This window comes from Amblyomma mixtum, chromosome 5 (assembly GCF_055824585.1).
Source record: "Amblyomma mixtum isolate Tamu chromosome 5, ASM5582458v1, whole genome shotgun sequence".
Classification (NCBI taxonomy): Eukaryota; Metazoa; Arthropoda; class Arachnida; order Ixodida; family Ixodidae; genus Amblyomma; species Amblyomma mixtum.
Window position 1 is genome coordinate 194772601 of NC_143016.1, and position 15731 is coordinate 194788331.

At 49.6% G+C, this 15731-nt stretch overlaps 1 protein-coding gene across 1 annotated transcript in view; it reads right to left on the minus strand.

The window, feature by feature from the left end:
- Positions 1-276: 276 nt before the first annotated feature.
- Positions 277-15731, minus strand: part of LOC149345326 (phospholipid-transporting ATPase ABCA3-like) — an 87506-nt gene continuing 72051 nt past the window's right edge. The window contains exon 8 of the mRNA XM_089547406.1: positions 277-447. Coding sequence (XP_089403532.1) covers positions 277-447 — 171 coding nt within the window. The remainder of the gene's footprint in view (positions 448-15731) is intronic.

The window sequence follows — 15731 nt, forward strand, 5'->3', positions numbered from 1 at the left end:
TTCGAACACAAGAAAATATGAAGAATGTTGTTAGTACACCAGCCGTACTTTGCCAAGAGGTGCTAAGAGGGAAAAGTCGATGCTCAGGTAAACGCACGAGTCCGTGGAGCGTCTGCAGGAAACGTATGCGTACTAGCACCAACAGGTAGCTTTAAAAATCAGTAATGTCCAAGAATACATAACTAGTTGACGGTTAGCATATACAGAATATTTGTCAGCATCAGTGAGTCTCTCACTTAAGTTTATATACAAATGTCCGCATAGGAAGGAAGGATATCATGCATCGCTGGGTGAGTGCTTCTTTTTAGCGAAATCGATGAAGATCTGTTCCAGTGTGGTGTCCTGGATCAAAACTTGCGCTAATTTGAAGGATTGTTGGAGCTCTTCAACCTTTTCGAACATGGTGCTCCACGGTAGCCTTTCGGTGATGTGGTAATCGTGGAAGTTCTGGAAGAAAAGAAATAAAAAGCGAATACTGATCCAGGTTTTGGCGTTTACCACTGAGGCTGAGGCAAGTTCCATCGCCCACAGCCATTACCCAAAGAGCGCCGCTCCATAACCCTTTTGTCTTCAACATTGCACGCTATGCTTTATTGCTTTAAGCATCATCATCATCATCAGCTTGACTACGCCCACTACAGGGCAAAGGCCTCCCCCATGTCTCTCCAATTAACCCGGTCCTTCGCCAGTTGCGGCCACCGTATTCCCGCAAACTTCTTAATCTCATCCGCCCACCTAACTTTCTGCCGCCTCCTGCTACGTTTGCCTTCTCTTGGAATCCACTCTGTTACCCTTAAGGACCAGCGATTATCTTGCCTTTGCATCACATGCCCTGCCCAAGACCATTTCTTCCTCTTGACTTCCACTAGGATGTCATTAACAAGCGTTTGTTCTCTCACCCACTCTTCCCTCTTCCGATCTCTTAACGTTGCACCTATAATTTTCCCTTCATAGCTCACTGCGTTGTCCTTAACTTAAGCTGAACCCTCTTTGTTAGTCTCCACGTTTCTGCATGAAACGCGGCATTTGACCACTCTTCCTTCGGTGCCCACTGACGCAGAAGCATGTTGCAATATTTTTGCCATGCTTCTGCAAACCCTGCGGTACCGATCGCAGTAATATAATGCCTGAAGAAATACAAATTTGAACTTTTAATCAGTGAGGGCCCAGAGTGCTCCAAAATTCTAATTAAATAAATAAAAAACTCTCACCACGGCATTGTTGAGTGGTTTAATGGACACGCCGAAAGCGCATGCTCATTAAATATATTAACATTACAAAAAATAATGAAAGGAGATCCACGGAAATTAAAAGCGCAGTGCACAGTCTCTACTACGCATCGGTACTAAAGTTCTGAGGCACAGTTCCTGGCAGGCCAGGAGTTCGAGACTGCGGCGCGTGCTCCACTAATAGCCAAAGACTGTTAATACGGTTTGCTGCCAATAACAATCGCCAGTGCATTTTTAGAAGCCAAAGTGGTCGAATCGAAGACCGTAAAAAGTGACATTCTTTTCCACTTCCATTAAAGTACTAGGCGCTTCTGATTGGCCGAGGAGATTACGAACATTGTGTGGATGAGGTGGTCACGGCTGGCACAGGACAGGGTTAATTGGAGAGATATGGGAGAGGTTTTTGTCCTGTAGCGTGCGTACTAAGGCAGGTCCTGATGATAGTGCCTAGGCGCCGAAATATTAGGCGTGTATGTTATTCGCCATAGAAGCGAGGTTCAAATTTAAGGAGATAAATTCAGAATACCGAAACTTGGGTCTGTTACTTCATATTTCGGAATTATAGCTCAGAAAAAAAAAACAATTCACGCTACACGCAAATGCGCAGACAATGCGGTAACGTCCATAAACTTTATTGGGAACAGGCACAAACATTTACACATGCTGCATCGCCACTATATCAAACAACGTGCGTGCAGTCAATGGAAACGAAAGCAAGAAAGTTTTTCATGAAATACTTACAGATGGCGCGCACACGCGAGCTCTTCCTAGTCTGGCTATCTTTGCCGCTTCGATACATAACTAATGTTGGCTTATCCTTGCTCATTCGGACTAAGATTACGTATCGAGGAGCGGCCTACATCCCTTACCCGAGTTGCAAAGTTGAGAACCTGTCCGCCTTGTCCATTTTTAGTTTTTAGATGCTGATTATGCTTTCTAAAACGGTCCACATACTGTACTCCACAAGGGAGTAGAATTTGTTTCACAACAATTTGCTTCTATGCAACAAACGGAATTCCCTGCTTGTTTTTACCAGGGATTAAGCACATAAAGGCCACGTTTAATTTGGACTGCCTCTCTAACTTCTCAGGGGCTGAACAAAAGAACAACTGATACCTCCATTTCTTTCGCAGTTCACTTCAGATTATTTATTTATTGAAGCTTAGAGGCCCCAACGGGTATTGCATAAGGGGGTTACAATATCAAAGAGAATATTAGCAAGCAATGGCGCAAAACACTACAAAATGCTTTACAAAAAAGAACAATTCGTAAGCATTATACATGGTCACTTTACATGCTTACTATACACAACTTTGCATGGTCACTACGGACTAGAACACATGGCGATGCACAGAAATGATGCAAGAGAACACATACAATACGAGTACAGCTGTGTAAAAATAATATAGACGGATTATTTTAGCAGCACAAGCTAAAAGCCTCCCCATGGAATGAAACGGGATTATTTAACCATGCAGTTAGACCAGGAAAATCATTCCAGAGTGATATAGCATAGGGAAATGCCAATCGATTGAAAGCATTTGAGCGTCCCAATATACGTAAAAACTGACACGATTTTCCGAGCGTATAGAAGCGCGCAATTGAGTGTGAAGTTTCAGGGACAGAGGCCTATCCGCATACACATACTTGTGCAGCAAGCATAGAAACGAAACTGAGCGGCGATTTTTCATCTTTTAAAGAGTGGGGCGGGGGGGGGGGGGGGGGGGGGTCGGCTTCTTCGGGCGCTCTGATCGCGGCTGTGGTACGTTGTTGTGATTTTGTTGGGCGGCGGCGTCATTCAGAAGCCAGGTCGCGGCGTGGTCGAGCTTGTCTTTGGATTCGGCGTCGACGGAGCGGATGCGGCGTCTTTATGCGGCATGGGCGGTGGTGGAGCTTAGCGTTTCACTTATGAGCTACCTCACATCCTAAGGTTCTGGCCTTCCCCTACGCGGGCTAGGTGACCTTCCTTCGCGGCGACGCAAGGCGGACGGCGACCGTTACCGGGAAGGCGGTTCGACACATACTGCTCTCGACGCAGGTAGTTGTCAATTTCTTGTCAGAAATAGCCTCGGTCTGGCCATAGTGCGTCGATGTAAGAACCACGAAGACCGATGCATTGGTAACGAAGAATATCGGCGGCCTCACCGCTATGGAAGCACAGCAGGCGGCTGTCGAATGTCCTCCAGGGATGGAACTTCCTGGGGCTGGAGCGTCGCTTGTAGCTTGGGCGGGCAGGGGCAAACTTCCTACGTTCTGGAGCAGCTGGTTCACGTCGAAGAGGACTTGAGGGGTCTCGTCGGCGCTGGAAACAGCGGACATGGCTGGAAGGACGGCAGATGGGGTGAGTTGGTGTTCCATGGTGACGAGTACATTCGAACAGCGCCAGACAACATGACCAGAAAGAGGGGGAGACAAACAATGCGCTGTTTGTCCCGTCCTCTTTCTGGTCCTGTTTTTTAGCGCTGTTTATATGTACTTGTCGACATTGTTAGTGTTTCCATTGGAACTGTCGGTGACAAGGTGCCAACAGCATGCTGCACTTCTTCCAGGACAACTTTCCAGGATATAGTCAATACTTGAGGCTGGTTAGAAGATGGCATAATTTGACGCAGCACTTCGGCAATAATTTGGAGCATATCCGGCAGGTTATCTCCGATTTTTTTGTCGTCTGAGAGGTGCTTGCAGGAGCGATTTCTCATACGTGGCTGCTTCGCTTGCGAATTCGGTGGTGGTCTTCGGTGGATTCCCGATCAGATTGGCGAAAAGCACCTCCTTATCACGTCGCAACAAGAGCCTCACCTTCTCTCTAGTCAGATCAGGGTCGGCTTTTCAGAAAGCGCATTTCATTTTTTTCTGTAACTATGTAGACACTGTCCCGTACAGATAGATGCTTGATCCCTGACTGCAGAAGCAGCTGCGCTTTCGTTCAGGGGACGACATATCTGAATGGCGCCTGCATAATTCCCATGTCTCCATTTAAGCTTCGTGGTTTTCGTACCACATTCTGGATGGGCCTTTCAGGGAGACGAAAGCATGCCTTATTTCCATCTCGTCATCTCAGTTGCAGAAGGCGGCCCCACGCTCCAAGTGCTCTAGACATTCTTCGATGTCCCTGCCTAGGAGCCGTTGAAAGTCAGCGGTCCACGCGGTTGCTCAAGGATTATCGGGGGCAACGTCAGTGGCAGGCTGAGGGTAGACGCTAAATGTTTTATTTTTTTTCTCAGTCGGGTGCGCTTCGGTAGGGTCCCGAAATCAGCGACCTGCGCTTGCACGCGTGCGCCGGCTCGACGAGCTGGTGACATGCCCTCCGGTGAGAAACGGTGACACTCGCGTGACGGCTTGAAAGCAGTGTGCGATACGTGGAGTGGCGCTCCGCACATCCGCCAGATGGTGGCAAATACACGCCGTTGTAAACGCACGAGTGCCGTGGAGTAAAATTCAAATGTTTTTCTCCGTCGGACTTGCGGCCGCAAAGAACTTGAGAGCTCGGCTTCGCGATAGCAACAAGCGTGCTAAGCGGAAGAGAAATGCGTGCCGCTCTTGGCCGCTCTCAATTTAAAGCTGGGAAGGCGCCATCCAGAAAAGGCGCCAAAGCAACTGCAGCAGTCAGGGACAATCTGAAGCAGTCGCACGTGGCTGGGATCATTCGCGATACGTCCGGTTGCATCTCGCGTAAAAAAAAAAAATGACAAAAGCCCAGCACCGGTAGCTTTGAACACGGACAAACAACCAGTACAGATATTAGCGGAAACGTGCGCCCAGGGGGTACAGGGGTTTAACTCCACAAGCGACTGAGGCTATGAGGGACGCCGTAGTGAAGGGCTTCAAAAATTTCGCCATCTGGAGTTCTTTAGTGTGCGCTGACATAGCGAAGTACACGGGTATGTAAAATTTCGCCACCATTGAAGTTTGACCGCCGCGGTCGGGATCGAACCCGCGTCTTTCAGGTCAGGAAATAAATGCCATAACCGGTGAACCACCGCGGCGGCGTCGCGGATAGGTGTTACTAAGTTGTGTAGATGAAAGCATTGACCTGTTTGGAAGTGTGGCTTTTCAAACCTCAACTGTGCCGGTCACTGCTGCCTATCAGCGGTGACTACCTGCGCAAAGTAGACGTATTTTTTTACCCCTTCGAGCGCCTTCCTGTTAGTTGTGACCTGTTGCTCCCTTGCGAGACAGTACAACAATGCGTTTGTTTTCTACATGTTAATTTTTAGGCTAGCCGTTCTGCTCTGCCTAACTCATGAATCATGCTTTGCAGTTCGTCTCCTACTAGCCATCTCCTATTAATGCGTTAGCATTACAAATGTCTGGCCACCCAACTGTCCACGGTGCTATACGAAATAACTTAGTGTACTACCAGTACGAACTTATACTATGATTCTTTAAAACAGCGCAAAAGACAGGGACACAGATAGAAAAGACACACACAGCGCTGTTAGAGGACACATACTGAAAAGAGCCCGCCAAACGAGAGATGAAGCTTACAAGGGTAGACGTGCAGGCTAGTTGGTGAACCATGATTCTTTAAAACAGCGCAAAAGACAGGGACACAGATACAGCGCTGTGTGTGTCTTTTCTATCTGTGTCCCTATCTTTTGCGCTGTTTTAAAGAATCATGGTTCACCAACCAGCCTGCACGTCTACCCTTATTATACTACCTCGGGTATAACAAATCTTGGTATGCCTTCTGAGATTTAACGAACTTTCATGCGACCTCGGATGGAGCGAACCAAAGTATGTCACCTGAGATATAATAAACTTTCATGCCTGGATGTCGCATGTAACGAACTTAATGTGCTGACCTCGGATGTAACGAACCGAGGCGCAGCACTTCGGATATGACGAACGAAAATAATTGTATCACCCTCGCATAAAACGAACGTTTACCTGCTAACGAATTCGAACAATCCACCGAGGAGCGCCTACGACTTTTTCTTTCACAGGATGGAGCACACACATCGCGTCGTATCCCAATTAAGCGTGCGCAAATAGTAGGTTTTTTTTTATTCTAAGCGAATTTGAATTGAGCAGTAACTTTCTTGGAATAATTTCGAAGAGAACATTTTGAAGACTTTTAACACATGAAAAGCTTTAAATGGTATAACTTATATTTAAAAAATCATGCACTTTTCGAACACAACAGCCATTCCATGGAAAAAAGAAAGAAGGCATGAAACTTCCTTACTGAAGCTCTGCCGACGTCCTGCAAAACTCGCCATCGGAAATTGGCGGGTTGGCCTGCTTGCGGAGCCGCCCTATTTCTGGTGTGCTAGACCTACTACGGAAATCTCCGAGTGCTGGTCTTAATTGCGATTGAGTCATGGCGCAGCTATTGCTCTCAAGCGACGACTCCATGAGCTCGTCCTAGGCGTACGCACTTTGCGCGCCTAGCGCCACCTCGCGTCAGGCGTGGGAAAGGCCCATCCGTTATGATGAGCATCTTTGTTGCTTCCTCTCGCGCCGTCGCGCTTGATTTCGAAGTTACAAGCGGCGAAGAGCGGCTGCTGAGCCGAGAGTTTGCTCAAATTCATTCCGCTGAATTCAACAGAACCACGCGTCCATCGATGATAGAAATTTGGCATAGCGCAATCTGTGGCAGCTATGGCGATCCGACTCCACTGCGCATGCGCAGATCGCCCTGGCCAGCTCTTTGCACACCTACCCCCTGATGCGCAGAAGCGAAAGCGCGTCCCGCGATGCTAAATCTCTCTATTGATGCACACCACCGGGCCGGTCACGGCGCATGCTCTCCGCCGGTAGCGCGGCCGCAGACACCTGGCATCTAGGCGCCGCGCTTTCGCGTCTGTTGCCGCGAGCGTGCCCGTATCGACTCCGGCATACGCGCAAGCACGCTGAGCGGAGTCGGTTGCGCGCCGGTCCTGCTCCGATCGCGTGCTCTTCGCTGCTTTCTCCGTTTCAGATTTTGCGAAGCCGTTTTCTATGACACTTTCTCTGCCGCACCGAGCGGAAATATGACTTCACGCTGCGAAGAAGCCAAAGAATGTATGCATGCAGCAGCCATCAGCGTCGAAGCGACTGGGCGGATACGGCGAAAATCCTCAAGTGCCTCATATACCCTCCGCAAAAGTGTGGCTCCAAAACTCCACTTCAAGACCAGCATACTGTTATTAAAGGAGTTAGAACACATTATGGGGAAAACTTTTAATAGCATATGCAAACGGGAAATCAGTTAAACCATATTATTTTTCATCAATCACACCGATAAAGCAGATATCTATCTCGTAAGGAGGCGGATGGGCGGGGGCCGCAGCAGCACCGCCATAGCATGGCGCGAGATCGTTGCGTTAATGGTCAGAGCTCGAACCGCCATTTTGGTTCGCTCTCCTCGGGCTGTTTTCCCTGTAAATTCTGTAAAACTTGATGGAGCTTCGCTGGGTACAACCTTTTACCTGCGCCCTGGAGCTTCCCAGCAGAACCATCGCGTCGACTGTGTCCACCGACACAAGCCAGTCGTCTGCCCCTTCGCCTACGCCTGTCGTTTGCCCTGGTGCTCTCCGACAGCGGGACCTCGCCATCTTCGGCGGGTCCGATGGCCACAACGTGGAGAATTGGCTTGCCCCCAGCGATCGGGTAAGCGGCCACAAACGGTGGGACGACGGTGGGACAACCTGGCAGCCTACAGAAATCTCGGATCAGACTTTACCACCGCGGCGGCTTTTAAACGTGTCTTCCCCGATATCCTCTGGTGCCCTGCCATACAGAAGCTGCGCACCGAACGGCGAGTAAGAGCCTAGCTGCAGGGTGAGTCATCCACCAGTTCCATCGAGGTTGTAACCAATCTCTGTACACAGGTGGACTGGTGCGTGTCCGAAGCATACCGGATCAAGCATGTTCTAGAAGGCATCGAAGCTGACGCATTTCAGATGCTTAGCGCCCGGAACGCCAAAACTGTTTCCGACATACTCACTCCGTTCCAAAGCTACGATGAGCTACGAAAGGAGCTCATTTTGGTGTCATCCCTTTCCGTGCACCCTGACTCGCTTTCCAGCCTCGCTGTGCCGGCCTCTAACAGCTCTGTGCTTGACCAGATAAAACACTGCCCATGAGGAGGTGGCTCGATAGCTGTCACTTGTTCAGTGCGTTCAGGGACCTCCCTCAAACTAGGCTCCGACCCCTAAGACTATGATTCGAGAGCCAGTCTCTCGAGGAGCTGCCACCTGTTCCTTCGCAGGCTCCTGATGGGGTGCCACTCACGTACGCCGACGCCATACAAACACCCAGGGCCGACGCGTTTCCCCCATGCTGTTCTCCAACGCCTTTCCTACCCGGCCGCCCCCATCTCGTTTGAACCCTTGGCGCACCCGTGACAGCCTGCCTATTTGTTATGCGTGTGGTATCTCAGGTCACACTGCACGTCACTGTCGTCACTGTGTGACCACGAGCCTAAATCTACGCGGCGCCACGGCCCCCGCCACGTTCGTCTTCTCCCGACCAGTTTCAAGCTTTCGATCGCCCTCAGGACGCTCGCCGCCGTTCGCCATCCACGCGGGGCCGCTCGGTTTCGCCGCTGCGTAGTCATTGCCCTACACCCCAGGAAAACTAATTATTGCAGTTCCCGAGGCCGGAACTGCGTTTACGGCGGCAAGTTTAAGGGCTCGTTTGTCCGCAACGAATGTGCTCCATGTTTCTGTGGAGGGCCTCACCGCCTTGCCCCTTGTCTATATTGATACTGTTGTGTCTATGGTGAGCAAGAAACTGTTCAGCAATCTTCGGAAAGTGGCGACGCCGCTTTGCGGTTTTTCTCTTCATATAGCTAATGCGCAGTGCGCCTAGCCTTCCCCCCCCCCCCCCCCCCCCCCCCCCCGCACAGCCAGCGTCACAATTCATGGCTCCTTATATATATAGGGTTGTTCGTTTTCGGGTAAAACCCGATTTTACCCGATTTTTGCACCCCGAACGTGTTCCTAAAATATCGGGTAAAACCTGATTTTTTCCGATTTCTGAAACAATTGTGCCCACGGAATTGCTGTGCCTCCAATAGGCGCGCAGGCGAGAGGCGGCCAAAGCAGCCGACAGACAGACAATCGTTGACTGCAAGTAAAAGTGATCGGGCGAAAGGTGTTTTGTTTATGTAACCTAAGAGCAGTGCCATATTAGTAAAACTTGCGAAGAATTTTGCACCAAAATCTCCACAAAATGGGACTGCACTTTGAAACGGAACGTGTCAGGCAAAGAAGAAAACCAGTTGACATTGTGGAAACTGGGAGCCGTACTCGATCCGTTCCAGAAGCGGCTGCTGAGTCAGTCGTTTGATGACTACCGACCTCTCTTTATTTCCGTGATGGACGATGTAGGCTCGCTTCGCGAGGAGTTTAAGCAGTACTTGCTGGAAGCAAGCCCCACAAATGAAGGTGTTGAAGTGATGGACTATTGGAACGACGCAACTGTTCGTTACCCAAGGCTAGCAAATGCAGCGTTGTCATTGCTGTGCCTAGCTAATGGCAGCTGTGACGTTGAGCGAACGTTCTCTCAGCTATGGTACCTGCAGAGACCAGACAGGTCTCGGATGGAAACCGAGATGTTGCGCATGCAGATTATGTATGTTAATAAGGACGTGTAGAACATCAATGACCAGCCCTCGTGAATAAACTGTTTCTTTTCTCAAAACTGACCGTTGCCTCACTGCGAGTAATAATTACCAAAGGAACGCCAAATTTTGCAATACTATACTTTCTTGAAAGCAGCCCAATAATATAGCCCTAATTGTTACCCACCGATTAGAGCAAATCGAATTAATTATTAGTTTGCAAATTTAACCCGATAAAACCCGAATTTCGGAGTTTTTCCACGAAAACCCCGATTTTTTTCCCCTATTATCAAGCCGAAAAATAAAGCCCGATTTTTACCCCCTGAATTAGAAAAAATTTAAACCCGAAAACGAATAACCCTATTTATATACAGTCGAATTCGTCGTTCTCTCATCGTGCTCCCATAACCTCAATTTAGGCTGGGACTTTATCTCACGCCATAAAGCACTATCGACTGCGCTTGAGCAGAGCTCCAACTTCTCGAGTGCAGCGCTCCCTCGCCTAACGCTTCTTCTCCGTGGAGCAAACTGTCTGTGGCTGACGACATCGTGATTCCTCCGCGCTCATCTGTCCCCATACCTGTCTCTCTGCACCTGACGGCGCCGTCGTTTTCACACAGTGCCACGTCTTCATTGCTCTTCAAGGCCTGCCTCGCTCACAGTCCAAGACGGCTGCAGCCTAATACCCTTCACCAACGCCTTTTATGAATCCCTGCTTGCTTCTTCGGGCCAATGCCTTCGCCATATTGAGCCCTTCGGCGCCTTGCTCGTACCCGACCGTTGCACCGACTCCTGTTTTGTTTCTACCCATTCTCTTACTAAGCCAGCGTCTCCCACCCCAGAAAAAGTCGACGCCTTTGTTGGTTCTGTCGACGCCTGTCTTGCATCACTGCAACGCGCCCAGCTTCTTCACTCACTGGGCAAGTTTTGCGCCTCTTTCGACGTTGCTCAAAAGCCGTCTGGGTCGCACGTCTACCGTGGCCACGCGATCGACACCGGAGTCAACGTGCCGTTGCCACGTATCGCCGGCCGAACGGCAGCTTATTGACAATCAGGTGGACGACATGCTGCGGCGAGGTGTGATTCAACCTTCCAGTAGTTTGTGGGCGGTCGTCCTAGTAAAGCAAAAAAAAGTGGCACGATACGCGTTTGTGTCGATTATCGGAGCCTTAACAAGATCGTCAGCAAAGACGTTTATACGCTTGCCCGAATCCATGACGCCCTTGACTACTCACAGGGCGCGGAATTCTCTTCATTCTTGGAGCTATGATCGGGCTACGGGCATGGTCGCTTTGCCGGGAGGTGACCATCCCAAGGCTGCTTTTGATGCACCAGATGGTGTGTACGAATATAATGTCCTGCCTTTTGGCCTTTGCAATGCCCCAGCCGTTTTTGAGCGCATGATGGAGTCCCTTTACACCGCCTAAAATATAAAACTTGCTTGTGCTACTGAGACGACATTGTCGTCTTCTCTCCCAATTTCGAGACGCCCCTTCCTCGTTTGCACACGTGTTGAAATGTTCAACTGAAGCCGGGCTCCAACTCAGTAGGAAAATGTGTCACTTTGGCACCCGCTAAATGACAATTTTAGGTCACGTCGTCTCTAAGAACGGCCTGCTTCCTGCCGTCGCTGAGTTCAAAAGCCTTCAATTCTGGATAAACGTCGCAGCTTTCTCGGCCTGTGTTGCTACATCCCATGTTTAGTAGGAATTTATTCCTCGATCATGTCGCCACTGACGAGCCTTGATCATGGCGGAACTACCAGTGCGATTGGTCATCTGACGGCGTCAACGCGTTCATCACCTTGCGCCGGCTGCTCACAGGGTCTCCCATATTACGACACTTGGGCTCCACTGCTCCCACCGAAATTCACATCGATGCCAGTGGTGTTGGCCTCGGTGCGTAGTTACGCAACGTAAACCCGAATTTGACGAGTATGTAGTGGATTACGAAACCATGCCATGACAAAACCGGAATCAAACTAGTCTGTGTCCTAGCAAAAAAATGCTGGAGCATCGTTAGGCGACCGGAAAGTTTCACCCTTACGTTTACGGCTGCCCTTTCGACATCGTCACGGACCATCATTCCCTGTGTTGGCTGGCGTTTTTGAAAGACCCTACAGGCAGCCTCCTCACTGTGCTTTATGCGAACAAGAATACGATATCCGTGTCATCTATCGCTCCGACCGAAACCAGAACGACGCCGACGCACTGTCCCGCTCTCTGCTGCCTCCAGACAGTGTCTGGCACTAGCAAATCGGTTGCGCTCCGCTGTCGTTTCTAATGAATAACATGGGCAGCGAGAAACGAAAGGGCCCCTGGATATCTTCTCTTGCTCGCCTCCTCTCCGATCGCTCAGCTGCCCCAGTGCCTCGTGCCCTACGCCGCCAGACTGCCCACTTCGCCATTCGTGATGGGCTCCTGCACGGCCGCAACTGTCTCCACCGGCCAGGAGTGGTTGCTTATCATCATTGCCCATTTACTGTCCACATTCTGCGCCCTATTTTACAACGACCCGCAATCTGCTCATGCCGGAAACCTTAACACATACACATAACTCCGGTTCCGTTATTACTGGCGCGGTATGCTCACCTACGCCAGCAAGTACGTCCGCTCGTTCCCTGTCAACATCGCAAGCCTGGCTCCCCACCGCTCAGTCGGCGTGATGTGCCCATCCCCGCCTTTTGACCGAGTTGGGATTGACCTCTACGGACCGCTTCCTCAGCGCTAGATACTGTATTTCCAAGCACGCGAAGATATCAATTCAGCTCGCTCGGTAGATAACGTTCGGCGAGCTGGGACGTCAAAAATTGCGCCTAAACATTACCCACCCTGCTGACAGCTTTCTGTCCCGCTTTCTGGTCAGGCTTCGGGTGTCTTCTACCGCACCCGGCCTTTCTTCAAAACTTGTTCTCAAATATCGCGTACCTTACCGCGTCGAAGAGCCCCTTTCTCTGGTCAGCTACATTGCAGACCCATTGACAAGCCCTCTCCATTGACATCCACGGCATATACAAGACGACGTAACCTTGGGGCTGTTCATGTGTCCCGCCTGACGCTGTACTATGACCCGTGTGTGCTGCCTTCCTTGCTCGCCGAGGGTGAATGTAAAAGGAAAGATAGGCAACGGCGGCAGCCGCACCGTCATGCTCTACGCAGTGACTCGAATTGGTTCACGTCGCTGTTCCCGCGGCCAGCTGCGCAGTTGTCAAATGGTGTGATATTTGGCCTAGCCACTGCAGCGAGGGTATTAGCATTTTTTGTGTTCTAATAACTTTTATGGGTATTAGTCACAGTGGAATACATGCCTCTCAGTAAATAAGAGGTCTAATATTAATTGTTAAAAGCTAACTATTCAATACTCTTTAACCATCTGCACAGTTAGGACGTGCAGCACTCCTTAGCTGCAATGCATTGGACTACAGCGTTGACATTCTATGATGAAAAAGCGCTCTTCGAACAAAAAACGCCTGTTTTCAAGATTTTGTGACAGTCTCAGGCAGAGCGCCCTCGGTAAGAAATATGGAACGAAAACCAGAAAAAAAAAGTAATCTAGGTTATAATCTCCCGTACAAAGTAGTCGTATCTGAGAGCTTGCTTGCCGGTTTTAATGCATCCAGGCGATATTGTACATTAGTTGACAGCCAGGAATATTTACAGACACTGGTTGTTACTTGTGCAAAATGAGACACCCAAGGCTTTATTTCAGCGCAGTTGAGTCAGGTATGATGAAAGCGATACCACAGATCGGGTGCTTACAATACAAGGCCATGGAATACCTGTACTGGCAGAACGTAAACCTGGGGGCAAGGGTGAACAAAGGATAGATATACACAAAACAGCATGAAAAGACTACTAAGGAGAAAGGGCGCAGTAGTGCCGCGATCATAATCAGCAGCCGGAGTACACCAACCAAAGGACAGATGTTTCTCCCATATCTCTCGAGATTACCCGGTGCTGCGCTATCTGCGGCCCCCTTATACTCGCAAACCGCCTAATCTCATCTGTCCACTGCACTCCGTGCTACGCCTGCCGACGTGGCTGTCCGCTTAGCGGTGTTCCCACTATTTCAAAGCATCAATATTTGACCCTGTAGATGCAAGCGACAGACTTTTGTCAAAAGATGATATCAGATCTTGCGATTGTAGTTAGGACAGAGATGACTGCTCCACCCAGCCTGGACTATCGACAGTTTGCCGCCTGTACCTTTCAACTTCGGTGTTGCCGGAGAGATCTGCTCCTTTCCGAGCCTCTTTGAAGGTAATAAACATGTTCTGAAAGATTCTGTGCCACCAGCAGTGTAGCGGGTCGAGTTTTATCTAAGACGGCCTGGTTAGACCTTGGCACAACAACGTAGAATAGTTGAAAACACTTCAAGCGGGAAATAAATATTAACGCTATAGCCTTAAAGGCCCCGTTTCGCAGAAAATCCAGTGTCGGCGGCGTTGGCCGGGGGTCAAAAAAATCACAGAAGTAATAATAAATAAAACCGAATTGCAATTTAGACAAGTTGGGCAATCAAACCAAGGCCTCTCAAGTGCGAGACCAACACAGTAACCACTCCGCGAAGCAAGCCGGATTGTCTGGGATGAACAAAGGCGCGTCTACTGAATACGGTGTTGTCTTAGAAGGGTGCTTACAGAGATGTACTGTGGTGTATTTTAGTAATTATGAGAATGGAAACTACAGACGTCGCAGTTAAGCGAATAGAAAAGTACGTTTCCGCTACTTTTCTTTTGCTCTTGGCGCGCGCGTACGTAGCGCCAACAGGCGGTACCCACTAAAACCACTCCCTCCTCCTCGCAGTGTACGCCACTGCCCCAACAGATAGCTCGCGACGGCAGCGCCTCCCGCTCGTCTCGTTCGGGCGCAGTGGGGCTGTGCGGGGCTCACGCGGTGAGCGGCGAGCAACGCAGCGCCGGTCCAAGGCGCGTTCAACCCGAAGCTTGCGTCTTTCTGCCTGTTTGCTCGGAGCGGAAGCTATGCTGCACTGCATGGCATCGGGTTCGTCGAGAACGATGTGCCACCGAACTACGACTGCAACTTGAGTTTAGGTGAGAACTGAGAAAGAAAAGGAGTGAGAAAAGGAAAAAAGGAGGAGAAGGCGCTACCGCCTCTACTGTTACGGTGAAGCTTAAGCGTCCTCCTAATTTTTTTTTTCTTAGCCATCATAAAGTTTTGTCAGCAGAGTTTTGTAACTTTATATACTCGTTCCTGATATCACCATAACCCTAACTACGACCAGTGCTGGGCAAAAGCCTCTCGCATATTTCTCCAATTCCCCCAGTCCTGTGCAAGCTGCGGAAACCCTACATTTTTTCTCCTATCCCTTTTCGACACAGCGACCAGTACACTGGACAGAAGAAACAAAGTGCTGAAAAAAAGCATACAAAGTCTACATCAAAACTTCAGCCATTTCTACGGCTTGCAGAAGAGACGAAAAATATCTGGATCATGATAGTTACTCTTTAGGCCGCATCTTCTTAGGAGGACAGCACAGAGTAATTGCGTAATTCACGGGGAGACCACTCGTGCGACGTGCTCTAGCAAATAATTTCTTGAAAAGTTTTCTCCTCATGCACTTCAACTAAAGAAAATCGTGCAAGTTAATTGACCTCCATTTGAAGCATTGTAGTTATAGTTTGCCCTATTTATGAGTAGTTTTTTCGCAATGCGATAATGTTTTTATGTCCAGTGTACTCGTTACTAGGATTAAATTGGTGTGTATTGTTCAAATCTCCCAGCCGCCGCGGTGGCTCAGTGGTTATGGTGCTCGGCTGCGGACCCAAAAGACGAGGGTTCGATCCCGGCCGCGGCGGTTTAATTTCATTGGGGGAGAAATTCTAGAGGTCCGTGTACTGTGCGATGTCAGTGCACGTTAAAGAACCCCCGGTGGTCGAAATTTCCGGAGCCCTCCACTACGGCGTCTCTCATAGCCTTAGTCGCTTTGGG